Consider the following 16,925-nt stretch of genomic DNA (forward strand, 5'->3'; position numbering starts at 1 on the left):
CTGACTCAACACAGGAGACAAAAGTGAGTAACACTCCTTTCCAGCGAATTTGCCCTCACCTTGCAATCCTTCAGGGAGCTGAACCCAAAAGCTGTGTTACTGCTTAGGCCAGGTGATCCTTCCAGCAGCACCTCTGCACTCCCTTCCCCAGGATTCTTGGGGAAGCTGTCAATATGACCTCACTGCCTAGGGTCTTGATGCCACCAATACCAGGCTGGCAAGAAAGGGCAGAAGAGGAGGGGGAATGTGATGGGATGAGAAGAGAAAACCTCAATTCACACAGATTCTCTAAACCACAGTATCTTGTTTGTTGCATAAAGGAAAAAAGCAACAAATTCAGTCCTCAGACCTCATTCGTCTCCAGAGCCATTGGTGATTTCAAATCCCAATGGTGATTTATTTACATTCTACCACTTTCTGTTCAAGATCTGTGAACAATTTTAAAGGCTTAGCCTAAAACTACCACAGCAATGCTTCCTCCTCCCCAAAGAGGGGCCACAGAGAGCTTCAAACCTTTGAACACACCTAGTCTGCTATAAGCAAACTATGGCATTGAAAGACCTTGATCTGAGGTTGCACTTTACCTTTCAAGCAAGATGAAGAAGCCCTTTGTCCCCAGCGTGGTCTCTGGATTGTGTTTGTGTGCAGGAGCAGGCCATGGTATGTTTCGTTCCTGTCACGGAGGGTCCTGCCTCTACCCCACTCCAGCAGTGAACAGCATTCCAAATGCTCCACACTAGCACTTCCACAGAAGTTAGTGGTTAAGTTCCCTTAGTACTAATAGGGGAAACAAATGCTTCAATGGGCAAAAAAGTCCCCAGATCATTACTTCAGGTAGAAGCTGCAGCTTTTAGAAATGGCTTTGCCCACTAGTTTCAGCAGCAGCAACATAACAGCAACTAACAAGATCCCAATGTAAACCTGTGGGCTTCGCCCTCAAGAGCAACTTGCCCTGTACGCAGAGGTTGCTCCTTGCCCGTGTTTATGCATGTAGCTAGATACCTGACAGGATTATGCTCATTTTGTGTTTCTGGTTACATGTTCTTGGTTTCAGATTTCTAAAGTATGCTGTGCTACAAAACCCAGAAACTCACTGCCAGCTGTAAGAGTTTCTTTTTCTCTTGCTTCCAGTGTTTTTTCAAAGACAAAGGTCCTGTGTACAAAACTAACTCCCCATCCCCTCCACAACAGCCATTCACAGAACTAGCTTGCAGTTTAGGAATGAGACACTTTTATAAAACCAAGCAAGAATGGGATTACAGCTAATCACATTAACCTATAACTTTTTTTCCCCCCTCTAAAAGCAGGATTAAAGGCAGAGATGGGGAACTTCCCACATTCCCGCACACCAGCTGCATTCTTCCAGACTCAGCTTGCTGAACAGCTAATAGAATTAACATGCACAGACTTGGGATTTTCAGAGATTACTCTGAAGAGGTTGCCGAGGGAACTCACTGGACTGTCATTCCCAGCTTTGCAGTACTGGAAAGGGACAGAGAGACCTTAAAATGACATTGAGAAGTACATGGGAGTCCCACCCTGAAGAAGTTATCATCTATGTTTTTCAAGGGCTGAGGAGACACTGATCTTGAAGTTTATTAAGAGGAATAATGAATGGAAAGCACAGGACTGGAGATGTAATTAACAAGAGAGGCAACAAGGTAAGGGAGAGGGAATCACCCTCCAAGTCTGACATAGACTTTCTTTAACTTTTAAAAAGCTAAATGTAATTCTAAACATGTTACCAATTCCTGCATTATGGTCTACAGCATTTGTGACTGATTTAATTTCTCACCTTTAAATGTCACATGAAAATGGCTGGAAACAAACACCCCAATTATTAAAACAATTTTTTGTTGTGCATAGGGCGGGAGGAAAGAAAAAAACAATCCTCTATTTACATCCTGCCAAATGGAAATCACTCATTTCAGACCAGCTACTCACAAAACTTTATGATCTATATGATGATATAAGCAACAATATTCACTGAGGTTAGCTCTGTGATCAGTATTTTCCATTTTTAAATTCCTAACCAACTACCTGAATCTAAACATCTACTCCATCCTCAGCAGCACCACGCATACAATGCAGGATTTAATGTATGGCTCTCACAAAGTTTGAAGGATAAACATTGCAAGCTTGAACTTAGATCAAGGTTTTGGAATGAAATGGGCAAAAAAGAACTTTTCATTTCCTTTTTAGCCATGACACCTACAAATACTTTTAGCAAAGCAAAACAAAAACTAGTCCAAACAAATCTAATCTCTGCTCCAAAATTAAGCATTCACTCCTGAAACAAAGACCCTTAATACAAATTCAGAAGAAAAAGCACTTCCTCCAAAAAGCTGTTTTAAAAAACACTTACATGCAGCAATCTGAAGAACCTTGTTTTACTGCACAGGCTTCTGCAAATCATCACATACTGCTGAACAAATAAAAAATTAACAAGACCCACACTCAGCCTGCCAAGGCACTTGCACAGACGTGGAGCCAGTGGAATTAACTGAGGGGGGACAGGATGGGACACAGGAAGAGGCACTAAGCTCCCTGTATAGCCACTGAAACCAAAGTGTAACACTTTGCATTCCGAGTTTGAGCAGGGCTGCTCAGCTGCTTCATGAGTCAAGTTAGCAAGGCAGGGGTTTATGTGGTGATTTTCACCTTTGAAAGACATCATCTACCATAATCCTGAACCTGCTCTCAGTTACAACACTTGGGCCTGAAGCAATTTCAGGAATGCTCTTCCCAACCAGAAAGTAAAGGAAGGTTTGCTTCACACTGTTAAGTCTCACAGCTTCTCATTTTCTCCTCCTCATAAAGAGGCAGCACAGATTATGAATCAAAAAGAAAAATATCCACAACCAGGACAGAGAAGAGAATAGAATTAACCAGATTGGAAGAGACCTTTGAGATCATTGAGTCTAACCTATCATCCAACACCATCAAATCAACTAAACCATGGCACCAAGCACCCCATCCAGTCTCTTCCTAGACACCTCCAGTGATGATGACTCCACCACCTCCCTGGGCAGCCCATTCCAATGGCCAATAACTCTTCCTGTGAAGAACTTCTTCCTAGCATCCAGCCTAAACCTCCCGTGGTGCAGCTTGAGACTGTGTCCTCTTGTTCTGGTGCTGGTTGCCTGGGAGAAGAGACCAGCCCCCACCTGGCTACAAGGACAAAAGGCAACTTCCCTCAAGAGAGAAGTGGAAGAGAGAAAAATAACAATTAAAAATAAAGAAAAACAAAAATCAGTGATAGCTTGGTCAACTTCCTTTTCCAACACTAACCTCTTGTATTTCAGCTGTTTCAAAACCTAACAAAACCCACATGAAAGCAAAGCAGCAATGCATATGGCATTTTCTTAGCCTTCAGAGAGTTGTACCTTTAAACATTACACCTGAACAAAAGGGCAAAACCTTTGCCCAGGTAGCTCACCATGGGAAGGATTCTGTTTTACCCCAGGGAGCAGGTATTAAGTATTTTGTGGATGGGTAAGAGGCTGGCACTGCTGTTTTAACAAGAACAGAAGGATGAGAGCTCACAGCATGTATGTTCACATGGTGACCTGCTACATCTGACAAATACAGATCTCTGAAGAATAGCAGGGTAACCATTTTTTTTTCCTTTGCAAGACTTCTTTACCAAATGGACCACTGTTCAAGTTACAAGAGCTTGAGGCACATCCTCAGTCTCACCTCCAATGTAAGACCCTACCAAGAGCCAGATTGCTAGTTCCAGCTGACAGGTATTTCATGGTGTTACAAACATGTGCTGCACAACATCAGTTCATCAGAAGGTCTCTAACATGTACCTAAGGATAGATCATACTTGGCCTGAATGAATCAGTGTTGGACAAAAAAAAAAGTTAAAACATTTAAAAAGTATTCACCGCAGAGCTTGACTGGAGTTTGATCTCTTTTGCTTATCTGCAGGGAGTCTGGAGAGTAGAAATTATCATAATAGGCCATAAAAGACAGAGGAAGAAATCAATGAAATTCAGAAGGGCTCCTGGGGAGAGCAGAGGGGAGAAAAGATCTCATCTCTGTCAATATCTTTAAGCAATGGGATGGAGACACAGACAGGATAGCACAAAAAGCACTTTGCCATGGGACCAGCAGATTTAATTAAATGAAAAATTAACTGGGAAGTCTCTGGAAACAGAGCTATGCCTATGAAAGGACACAGTCTCAAGCTGTGCCAGGGCTTGATGTGAGGAGAAAGTTCTTCACTGAGAGAGTTGCTAGCTGTTGGAATGGGCTGCCCAGGGATGTGGTAGAGCCGCCGTCCCTGGAGGTGTTCAAGAGGGGATTGGACGTGGCACTTGGTGCCATGGTCTAGTGGGCATGAGGTCTTTGGTGACAGGTTGGACTTGATGATCTTTGAGGTCTTTTCCAACCTTGTTGATTCTATGATTCTACCCCTAGACATACCCTTAGGCTCCTAATGCCCATCCAAGGACTCTGCTGCAGGGTTTCTGAAGCAGTGGCATACAGGACATCAGAGCATGACCCATAAAGCCAACGCAATTTCCTCCCCAAGAGCACATGGCTCTTCTTCAGTTCACACATGGCTGTTGTGTTGTCCTCCCCTTAAAAAACTGCAACCATTAGTGGTGCATAATGAATGTAGCAAGAGATGCCATCAAAGCTCAATGTTTCTTGTCTTATTGTAGCAGAAAACCACCACAAAGAGCTGACAAGTGACAGTATATGGTTTCAAACTCTTTTCCCCACCCTCTCTCCCTTAAGTCAGTCAAAGGTGACAACCCCAAATCATGGTACAAGTGTTGTTACTGCTGTCTACAAAGGAGCCTGAATAATATCAAAAACAATTAGTCAAGACTGACTACACCTTACAGTAGCACTTCAAAATTAAGAAAGAGAGGGAGGAAACAAAGAGAGTGAAAAATAGTTATTCACCTTTCAGCAGCAGTCACCACTAGGACCTAAGACTTGCAAGGAAAGGTGCAGGGCACAAGAAGGATGTGACATTGCTCTTCCTCCAGCAGAGGAGATGCCCAGTAAAGTTAAAAATAGCCTGGCATTATGATAAGTGAAAGTGATAGATCTCCCCACACCAGAGGAGAGAGAAGCCAATATAACACTGCTCTCTTTCCACTTAGGGAACCAAACACATTTGACTCCTGCTCCTCTTGGGGATAGGGACCATTAGGAGAAGCACTGCCATGGCCATCAAGACCAGAGCCACAGAAGATTTTAAGTGTTCATGCAACCCTTGGTATCAAAGGAAAGAGAAGGAAATGAAGTTTAACAAGGATGATAATCACTTCAGTGAATGTCACTGACAGCTTATCATTATATACTTTTTTTTAACCATACATTTTCAATTCTGTCAAGCCAGAGGGTCTCTGAGGACAAAGCACCACCCATACCTCAGTATCATGACCTGTTCTTCCCTATTAAGGGAGGTTGTGGACAGACGGATGTTGGTCTCTTCTCCCAGGCGGCCAGTACCAGAACAAGAGGACACAGTCTCAGGCTGCGCCAGGGGAGGTTCAGGCTGGATGTTAGGAAAAAGTTCTATACAGAAAGAGTGATTGCCCATTGGAATGGGCTGCCTGGGGAGGTGGTGGAGTCACCATCACTGGAGGTTTTCAGGAGAAGACTTGATGGGGTGCTTGGTGCCGTGGGTTAGTTGCTTGGGTGGTGCTGGATTGGTTGATGGGTTGGACGCGATGATCTTGGAGGTCTCTTCCAACCTGGTTTATTCTATGTATTCTATGTATCCCAGCAGCCCTGGACTCCCCCAGCAGACTCTCTTCCCGCTAAGCCTCACCATGTTGAATAGAGCTCACAGACACTGAGTGAGGCTCTAGATTTGCCACCCTGCTTCATGCCAGAAAGGCCTGCCTGACACAGCATACTGATAACCAATTCTTATTTAATTTTTTTTTTCAGCCTGTATGAGTGCTAAGTCATGCACAGGGTCCACATACTGGCGTTTGTGGCAGTTTCAGGCTGTGCCGGGAAACTTTCCACAGATCTTGAACAGAAAGCAGTAGAATGTAAATAAATCACCATTGGGTGTGAAAAGGAAAATAATGATAAGTTCTACACACTCCAGTTGGTTTGAATAGACTAACTTTCTCTCTTTTTGCTTCCTCTGCTCTGGCTTGTGCTTCTGCTGGGTTTTGCTGACCTTGGCTGCGCTTTGTTGTGGCTAAGTACTAACAAACAACTCTCTGCTCTTTCTCTTGTCCCTTTTGTACAGGGGGGTAGGGGAAAGGGGGTAGGGAGTGGAGAAGCTATTATTAGCCCCTTGGTTTGTCCAGGCAGGTTCTTGTGCTGTTTGTAAGTTGTAAATATTGTAAATACTGTAGATTTTGTACATATTCATTGCATTTCATTGTGGATTGTAGTTTTGCTTGTAAATACAGCTTCATTTTGCTTCCAGCTGAGCTGCTCTGGCAATTTTATCTTGGGGGGGAATTTCAACCCACCACAGCATTCCCCAGCTATGCATTGCCCACATCCCCTCCGTTTCCATTTGTCAGTGTTGGCTGCCTCAGCTTGGGGTTATTTTTCTCCTTTCCCCTCTCATACTCCAGCAATTAAACCATGCTGTGATCAAGAAGCAGAGATGTCCTTCAGAACGGCTTTACCCCAGCATGGCTTCCCCCTGAAGAAATAATCAGCTCACGCAGCACCAACCATTTAGCACTGTGCCACTTATGACCCACAAGTACAGTTGGCAGCATCTGCTAGACTGCCAATGTGCCACCAAATGGGGGGAGCTGGGCAGAAGGCACTAGAAGTGAAGCCAGCCAAATGGCTGCAAAGGATCTGCTGGCCACCTCCTACATGGTTGAATCTCTGCAATTACCATGCAATAAAACCCCTACCCCGTATCTGTGTGATTTTGGGGGTGGAGGAACTCAACATGAGCTATGATTTCTCTCATGAGCTGTCCTAATGCTTTTGCACTTTAAACACTTGAAACCTTGACCCCTTCTACTCTACCTAACCTATGAGCAGCAAAACTACACTAGAGAATACCCTGTATTGCAGATGGCCATCCAAAACGTATACCCTACCAGGTAAATGGAACTGGCCAATTTTACAGTTAAGAACTCAATGCACAATTAATACTGAGTTGCTGCTGCTGCCCAGCAGGACTTTGTGCATTTTAGAGCAGCAGAGTTAAAAAGGGAGAGGATAAAGATCCAGACTAGGCATGATCTAAGATCCTCTATTTCACCCTGCAAATGCTGCTCCAGCACACACAGAGCACCTACTCCTACTCCAGCCACATCCCCATGCCACATCAATCCTACTGTGTCTGCTCTTCTCAAATTCACCCAAAGACATCTCCCTCCACTCCTTAAGCACCTCCATACTCCAAATCATACTCAGGATGCAGCTCAACACAGGCTTGACTTAATCCATCCTTAAACTCACAAACCATATTTCTTCCTCACATGACACACAGATCTCATCACAGGAACAACCTGTGCTCTGCAGCACTGCTTCCTCTCAAAGACAAACTGAGCATGTTTCATTTGATCATTCATTTGAGCATTCACAGGCTCAAAGCTGTTCACCCTAAGGGGCACAGCCCTGTCAGATTACCTTACAGAATGATGATAACTCTGCCAAGCTGTTCCCACTTAGCCTTTCCCAAGCAATGCAGCTGCATCTAAGACAAATGAACAAAGCTGGACTGTTTGCAGGTAACATCTGCCAACTGCCACCAGTGCCAATGCATAAGGAGCCAAAGGAAGGCTGCCTGGCAGGACACAGTTATCCTCTAGTTTCAGAGGCCAGGACCATGCTCAAATAAGCTTTTCAGAAACACAGGAGACACCACTAGCTTTAAGCCTCTGAAGGACTAGCAATACAAGACAGTTCAGAGGGATGAGTTTCATACATGCCTCATTAAGAATCATATGTGCAACACAGGCTACGTTACAAATGCCAGAGCATATGATACATGGGATTTTTCCTTTCTCCTTTTACCCCCATTAGTTCTAAGAAACCAGAGATAACATAGGAAAAGCTAAGCACACAACAGCAGGGAAAACAACTGTGTCATCCAAGCACAGAACCTTAAACTCGGGATTTGCTCTTCACATTTGTATCGAACCTCTTGCCAAAGCTTATCTTCACTGCCTTGATACTTACACATGTACATTTTTCTCCAAGGATATTCTGAAATTATTTTTTGCAAGACACTTGGCAGATTAGAGGCATTACAAATATTAGGTGCTACAGTATAGCTCTTCCACAAAGAAAGGGATTTCTGAAGCTCTTAAAACTATCATGAGGTTTCTGTGGGCTATTTTAGATGAGCCCAGGCTTAAAGTATTACATATTAGCATTCCAGTATGCACAGAAGAATAATTCATACACAGGAACAATGTTTAGTCACCTTTAGATACAGGTATGGGGTCTGAATTTTTCGCTTGTTCATCAGGTCCTACCCAGTCTTATGTTTCAAACTATAGAAGAATAAAACAACATCATTTTATCCAGGCAAAGAGAAGTGTAAACATGTTTAAAAGTTTGAAAAGGAAAAGGCCTTCATCCTTGCTATGTACTTAACCTGAGAAAACAGCCAAACAGAAGAAGAGAAAGAAAAGTATTTCTTTTCCCAGGTGCACCACCCTCCTGAAATTTGTACCAAACAGAATATACCTTCTTAGTAAATACATTTTGTGTATGAGTCATGCTCCCAGCTGACAGCTAGGAAGACTATATACCAGAAATGAGAATGTAACTTCCAATTCACAGGAGCCTGACTGCAGTGTTATCTCCTGTAAACAGGAGGCAACTGGGATTAGAGTAAGTCATCAAGCCCAATGCTATTCTCCAACATCAACAGATTGTCCAACTCAGGACAAGCAATTTCTGTGCTTTGGTTTACCTCTCCTCACAGATGTGGTAAGCTTTCACCTGATTCAGATGGTTATTACACCACTTAACATTTGTGTAAATAGTTTGGTCTAGACAGAACACAAATGTACTTAGAGTGGAAAATATTCTTAACTCAAAAAATCAACAAACTTTGTGTTGATTGTGTGGGATCTGTGATCACCCAGAAAGGCTGGAGATTATTTCAGTGAAGTTCCCCAGTCAATTATCATGTACAACATAGCTAAGCAACACAGCATGAGAAAAAATGATGCAACATCATCCTTACAAAACAACCAGCAGGGAAAAAAATAATTAAAACAATCATAAGGTTCCCCCTCCCTCCTCTTTCATTTTGTACTTAAGTTATTGCTGTAATATGCTACTGTAATAATGCAGTAGCAGGAGGACATAGTCACCTACAACCCCGCATTCATCATGGGTCAGTAGTCACCAAACCACAGAGACAAGTGGAATTGCTACTGCAGGCCTGCAAAGCAGAGAAACCACAGTATCTCTCAACTGTAACATCATGGAAAAAGAGCCTGGACTTCGTGTCTCATCAAACAAGAGGCACCACTGGGATAAAAAATTACCTTTATAAGCTAAGAAACACACACATCACGAAAGCTGAGTTTTCGGCTACCCATTGTAACGTGAAACTTCAAAGATATTTGAAATGTCATTTAGAGATTAAAAAATATATATATAAAATAAAGGCAGGCAAAACTGTCTTTTGCATAAAGTCACAGACAGCCGCCAGTTGAGACTATGCTCATTCCCCTTAAGTGTATTTAATAGTGCCTTTTGGAGGTGTTTACGAGGAGAATGGATGGGGGCGCTTGGTGCCATGGTTTAGTTGATTAGATGGTGTTGGATGATGGGTTGGACACGATGATCTCAAAGGTCTCTTCCAACCTGGTTAACCTGGTTTATTCAATTCTATTCTATTCTATCAGTATATTCACTGAATTCTATTCTATTCTATATAGATATAGATATATATATAGATATATATATAGATAGATATATATGATTGCCCATTGGAATGGGCTGCCTGGGGAGGTAGTGGAGTCGCCATCATTGGAGGTTTTCAAGAGAAGACTTGATGGGGTGCTTGGTGCCATGGGTTAGTTGTTTAGGTGGTGTTGGATTGGTCGATGGGTTGGACACGATGATCTTGGAGGTCTCTTCCAACCTGGTTTATTCTATGTATATGTATTCTATGTATATGTATATTCTCTAAAGAGATGGCAGAAAGATAAGAGAGAGGGGAACACGTGATAGAGAAGCAGCAAGCTTCCCCAGGATTCATTTTAGAAAAGGGATTGTAGTACTGAATTCTGGACTACCAGCAATACACATTCATAATAGATGGAAAATGACTAATCTTGTTTTTCTACCACAAAATGCTACTCAGTTGCACTTTCCCCTGCAACTCCAGCAGCATGAGCAGCACGCTGGTCCTTTGTCATCTGCAAATTTAGCGTCTATTTTGTCATACCATATGTAGTCCTGAGAATTCAACCAGGAGAGGAATAGTCTGCTCCATCCTGCTCATCACCCTGCCTTCACCAGGGGGGAACAAGATAAAACAAAAGAGCAAAAGGTGGAAAATGATGTGCTGGGCAGAGTTCAGATACAGGTGAATACCATCCAAGTCCTTTCACATTATATATTTCATGTTACTGTCTCTACTTTGCCAGTGACTTTTAGAGTTTAACAGAGGGGCTGAGGCCAGCTTAGCAGAAACTCTGCAGGGAAGAGGTCCTAACACTGAAAACAACACAGAAAGGGACTAGAGAAGAAATTTCCCTCTCAGTAATAAAGCAATCCAAGCAGAATCTCAGAAACCAGCTCACAGGGAAAAGTCTGGAAGAGCCCCGTGGCCTCAGGAGCACAGATGCCAAAACAGGCGAGGGAAAGCAACAAGGAAATAGTGCCAGGCAGAATCCCCCCAACCCCCTTTATTCAAATAAATTACTTAACTTTTCAATGAGCAGCAAATCTCCTTATCCCTCTGGATTAAAGGCAGACTTAAAGGAATGTTTGCTAACAGGCTACCCTCTGCCTGGGCCATTCCTGATGCACATCAGCTAGCCACGTGCATTCAGTGTTAAGGACGCCCTTGATCAAAAAGTAAAAGTTTATTCCTAAACAAAATGACACATTTAAGTACAATTTAAAAGCTTACTGGACATGGAATACAATTTTCATTTTGCTTCTGTGGAGTTTGATGACAGTGACATAGAATATCTCTTTAAAACATCTACCAGCCTTCTATCATCCTGTAGCATGAGGTGAACTGGAAGTCAAGGTCTCAGATGTCCCGTGCAAGAAACAGCCAGCAGGACAGGTTGTCTGAGGAGACAATTTTGAGGCTGCTCACTGGCCAAGGAAAGGTAAGTCCCAGTGGGATTCCCAATGAGATTTCAGGAAGCAACAATGTTTTATTCCAGCACCAAGTAAGTTTTTCAGATTTCATTTGCCTGTGCACATATTTTGTGTAAAGATCACACTACTGGAAGAGGGGAAGCTAATAATAAAAAAAATAAAGGCTAACTTATGTTTCACTGCAAAATATCACAGAGAGATGTAGGCAATTTCAAACATAAGTTCAAATATATAAGTAATATTGCAAAAATATCCACTAAAAAAAAAAAAGTCAGTACAAGAGAAGCTAGAAAAAGGGGAAGAGGAGGAAGTGCTTGTTGCAGAGGAGTCTGACAGACAGACATCTGCCATAGAGGCCAATGAGAAGAAATAGCCAACAGGGGTGACTACTACCCGAGTTAGTAAGAAATCTGTACTGAGGAATCAATGGAACAAGAAGATCCTGAAAAGCAACATATTTTGTGGACCCAGGCTGCTTTAGTCCTGCATGAGAACCAGGTCTAACCCCAAAATGCCTTCTCCACCTTGGATGACAACACCAACTTGATCACATCAAGGAGCTCCAGTATCATATGTAAACTGACATGGTTTACAACTAAAGAATAGGAACGCTGCAAACACTTTCCTGAGGTGAAGCCCCCAGGTAGCCTGTTGTCAGAGCTAAATTTTCTTCTTAAAGACATCCAGACAGATGTTGGTGCTAGGTGTGGAGCACAAACCCACTGACTCAATTTACACTGTGCAAGTGGCCCATACCATCAGGGCAGATACAATAAAGGTGGAACACACTCTTTCCTTACACCTTCTGGGACAAATTCCAGCTTTTGAAGTAACAACAAGCCTCTCCTTAACTTCAAGAAGTAAAAATCTCGGTGCCTAAAGGCATCCTCGCCAAAAAAACCACTGGAGTCACTTTTGCTGATTTGCTAAAACAGGGAAAAAGCAATAGCTCAGGGAAGCTGGACCTTGTAGCAGCGCTGGTAAGACATATTTTCTGATTCCTTCATACTGATGCAACCAGTGAAACGTGAATTCATGACTGACCCTTGTATTATGCCACAGGCTTCTTGTGAGGACACCAAACATCTTCCTAACACTCTTAAAAGTGCTTACTCTTGCTGTAAGAAAAGGCAAATGCTGTTCTGACATTTTCCTTAATGTAGACAGTAAAACAATGCTAAATAATAGCAGAAAGCTACTTCATCTCCTTCTCCCTCCCAGGCAAACAAATTTCAGAATATGTATAATAGTAATTTGACCTTCCTGCTATTTTTCCATTTTTCTCTATATAACTCAAATGTGTTCCAGAAGGAAAATTGGTATTTTAAATGTATACCTCCAAGCAAGTCTCGCAATTATCCTGCTGAGCCTGGTAACAACTCAGCAGGAGTGGGGGGGAAAAAAAGAAAAGTCATGTTTGGCAAAACTCAAGTTTGTCTTGAATTCTTTCTGTTTCTTTACTCATTGTTGGCTGTTGCACTGCTTTGCCATTGGAGGACAACACAATTTTGGTAACATGCTTTCATGGTAGCTTCTATGCAGCAAGTATTTTGACATCTAGTTACAACCAAACCACATTTGGGAAGATCATATAGGTCTTTCTGGGAAGAGCCTGGTATACGTTCAATAGTTTTCTCTCTCTTAAATAAGAGAGCATACTTTTGACTGAGGTATGCTCCACTAGAACCAGTTACTGCACTGGAAGGAGATGAGACAAGAGAAAAACATTGAAAAAGAGATAAAGCAAAAGGCCAACCTCTTTCCATACACAGTAGGAACTGAGAAAGCCAGTGACATTTTTTATGCCTCCCCATTAACTGAACTGCTCAAAGCTCAGGAAGACTAACAAGTACATGAAAATAATCCTAGCATGTTCTCCTTTTGTGACCACCAGAGCCACTTAATTTATCTCCAAACACTCCCTCACAGAAGGTTTCAACTTCAGGGTCAACCTAGGCTTTCACTTTCCAGCACCCACGTTTTTCTTCCTGTCTCAGGCAAAGCTTGTAGGCAGCCGTGAATGTGCGTACCTGGAAGCCAGAGAACCTCCTTTCCACTTTGTCACCAATTTGCAACTACTTGCTGAAAGCCACAGCACCTTACAATCTAAAAATAGCAGCACTTACTTGCTTTGGAAAAGAATTTCTTTTTAAAGGACTATTATAGTAGCAGAACAATTAGAGCTTATTTTAAAACATTTAAACTTAAAATTCCTGGGGAATTTGCCCAGTAGTCTAATTCAATTCTTTAACAATCTGAAGGGAACAATCCAATTTAAAATTCTTTAAATCTCTCTTCCCATTTTGACGTCCCCAATGATGTAACAACCTTTTAAATACAGAACATTAACAATGTGACACCTTGACCGCAGTTTTTGCAGTAGCTTTGTTGGGAATTCACACATGCCTGAAGAGATAGTGTGCTATAGTGAAGCAGCACATAGCTTGGAGGAGGTCATTTAGTGTAACTTCTGTGATCTGGGAGTTGATAGCAATATGAACGGGCAGATATGCTCAAGACTTAAAAGACGGCGGCACAGAGAAACCAAACGATGTCCTGCTTCCAGTACCATCAAAGAAAAAGCGTGTTACTGATGTGGGAATCAAGTACAAGGACGTGCCTTGCCTCTGCAGCTACTCCCGCTGCCAGCGGGATGAGGATCCGCATCCAAACACTGCCCTTTGACTAGCCGATATTTAAGATGCTGCACGGAATCATTTAGTTTGATTGCACTCAAGGGTACAACCAGGTCCCAGTCAGACACCCTGCAAATACCATGACAAGAGTGAGTTCGGGCAACTGACTGCTTGGAAAATCCAGTTTGGGGGTTGGCGAATGGATTTTTCTTCCAGTTTGGAGCTTATTACTCAAGCATCTTCCCAAACTATAAATCACTTGGAGAATAAGCAACCAGCCACCATCAGCGAGCATGACATGTGCCAAGTGTACTCAAGGTGCCCCAAATCTCACATTTCACCTCTTTTGGGCAGCGAGGAAGCAGTTACACACACACAAACCAAACCAGTTTTTCTATCAATAGCCCTTTTCATTCCCGAGTCCAGACAGTTCTTCATCGGCAGGGACCCCGTCCTCAGCCCCAGTGGCCTCGGAGCCATCACTGCGGCTGGAGGAGCCCCGGTGCCACTCATTCACCGCCTTCGCCCAGCAGGTACCGGCCGCTCTGCAGGGACTTAAGGATATTTGCATCCTTGGCCTCCCAGAAACGACCTACCCAGGTGCAAAGCTACAGCGGGGACAGGGCACACAGCGCCGCGGATGCCACCCCCACCTACGCCTGCTCCCGCTGCCCGCGGCGCTGCGCAGGCCCGGGACGGCGCCTCCGGCAACGGCGGCATCCGTTGCGGGGGGGCTCCCCCGGCATCGCTGCCTGCCGCTGCCGGTGCGCCCCGAAGCGGGGTCAGCCCAGCGGGGCGGGCAAGCTCGGCCGCGCTCCACCTGCCCGCCGCAGCCGGGGTACTCACTCCGCGTAGCCCGTGGTCCAGGGCAAGCGCCGGGTCTCCTTGCTGAGGATGAGGATGGGGCGGGCGATGTGGTCGGCGGAGCACTCCACCTCGTCCGGGGACAGTCCCAGGAACTCGGGTCTCCCGTAGGGGAAGCGGAGGGGCAAGTCCGCGCCGCTGCCGTGGTCGGCGCCCGCGCTGCCAGCCATGATGCCGCCCATGAAATTGGCCACGGCGGACTTCACCCGCGTGAGCATAGTACCCCCGCCGGCGGCGGTAGCGCCGGAGCCGCCGCGCAGGGCGGGGAGCGGGGCGCGCCGGTGGGCAGCGCTGCTGCGGCGGCTCCGGGGCCGCGCCGAGCCGGGCGGGGGAACGTTGGGTTCAGGGGCAGCCGCGGGGCCGCAGGCTCATTGCAGCAGCAGCGGCGGCGGCGACAGCAGCAGGTTTCCCCCTCCCGGCGAGGCGCTGGGTGAACTCAGCTCGGCAACGGCTGCTGAGTCATGTGATAGCGAGGCTGGATTTGCCCGGGCGCTTCCTGCTCCTCCTGCGGCACCGGCGGGCTCCTGGCACACGCCGGGCACGGGCAGCCCCCGCCCTGCCTCCCGCGGTGGCAGGGGGCGGCCCGCGGCAGGTGCGCGGCGGGCGGGGCCTGGCCTGTGGGGCCGCCCCTGGCTCGCCCGCCGCGGTGCGGAGGGGACCCGCAACGGCTCGTTCCCTGCTCGCGAAGAGTTGCCCGAGAGTCGTTTCACGCGGAATCGCTCGCGGACGCCGGCGCGCTGAGGGCTCCGTTATCGGCGGGCGCGGGGTCGCTGCTCGCAGTGCGCCGCCCGTTCGCGCTGCCCCCGGGGCTGAGGCAGCGCAGCCTGCGCGGGACGCTCCGTCCCAGCGCCTAGCACAGCCTTCTGATCCTATGGGCTATGGGACAAGGCTCCCGCCTGAGGGCTAACCTCCGTATGACCCTTTAAACACGGCAAAGATATTTTTCCTACAAAATAATTTGCTATAAAGAAGAATTATTCTTATTTCGGCCATGAGGGGGGAGGCAGCGGCAGTGGCCTCATACGAGTCCCGTAGCCAGCCGGCTGTGGATTCCCTCGGCCTGCTTGGAGAAGGCAAGGGTCAGTCCAGCCCGTCGCCTAGCAGCAGAAACGGTGTGGCAGATCCCTGGGTGCTTCCACAAGCAGCCAGGCGTTTAGGATGCTTCTGTGAGAGTGAAAAGACAAGCTGACTATCTTTGAATTCGATCGCACAGATGTTTTAATCCCTCCTTCCCTGGTTGTGTCACACTGACCTTGTCATACTCTTGTGCAAAAAAACCCAACCAAACAAAAAAACACAAAAAACCACAACAAACAAAACGCTTGGCAGGTCTGCTGCAAGTGGCAGCCACACAAATACACCAAAGAGCTGCAGGTTTGGGTATGCTAAGCTTCAGGAAGATAGGGATGTGGGGAAAGTGGCAAGAACATTTAGGAAGTCTATCCTTTACAGCAAGACTGTGTCTGTGCCCTGTGATACTGTGGTACTCGTGAAAGCTGTACCTCTACCTGAAAGTCAATGACCTGCTAAATGGGGCAGGAAGGTACAACGAGCCATGAGAGTGGAGCAGCACTGAGACTTGTCAGAGAAAAGCTGGTTGGTCATCATACAGGACTGTTGGGGATGATCAGCTGTCATCTAGCTGGCTCATGCTAGAGCCCAGCTGGTGTACCACTGAGCACACAGATACACAGTTTGGGAGACTAAGCCCTGTGTGCTTGTTTGTTTTCTCATTATTAAACAACATCCTGGAAGCTGAGTTGCAACAATGCCTGGGTTTGCTCCAGCTTCTCTGTGTACAGATGTAAGAAATGTAAAGATGTGGTGATGCTTAGCAATCTGTGATAAAGCTGTCTATTAATAAAGTCTACAGAGCCAAAAATAGATTAGGGAACAGGGATACTAAGAGTGTGTTAAGTGCTACTTGAAGCAGTGTTGGAAAAATATCCACTCTGAATTAAACATTACCTCCTTTGGGAGGTGGTGGTTATTTTCCCCCTGTTTCCAGGGCTGATATTATGGCTATTTTGAGGAACAAAATTCTCTTGGGGAGAAAAAAACAACCAACAACAAACAAACAAAAAAGCCCCACCAATAGTCAACATCAATGACTCACCATTTGATTATGCTATAGTGGAAGCTTTGTACTTCTTTCTT

The 16,925-nt window shown here is 45.3% G+C and overlaps 1 protein-coding gene across 1 annotated transcript in view; it reads right to left on the minus strand.

Annotated features, from left to right (window-relative positions):
• Window positions 1-15,343, minus strand: part of PPM1H (protein phosphatase, Mg2+/Mn2+ dependent 1H) — a 152,768-nt gene extending 137,425 nt beyond the window's left edge. Inside the window, exon 1 of the mRNA XM_054178301.1 lies at window positions 14,751-15,343. Coding sequence (XP_054034276.1) covers window positions 14,751-14,986 — 236 coding nt within the window. The 5' untranslated portion in view covers window positions 14,987-15,343. The remainder of the gene's footprint in view (window positions 1-14,750) is intronic.
• Window positions 15,344-16,925: the final 1,582 nt, after the last annotated feature.

Source organism: Dryobates pubescens, chromosome Z (genome assembly GCF_014839835.1).
Source record: "Dryobates pubescens isolate bDryPub1 chromosome Z, bDryPub1.pri, whole genome shotgun sequence".
Taxonomy (NCBI): Eukaryota; Metazoa; Chordata; class Aves; order Piciformes; family Picidae; genus Dryobates; species Dryobates pubescens.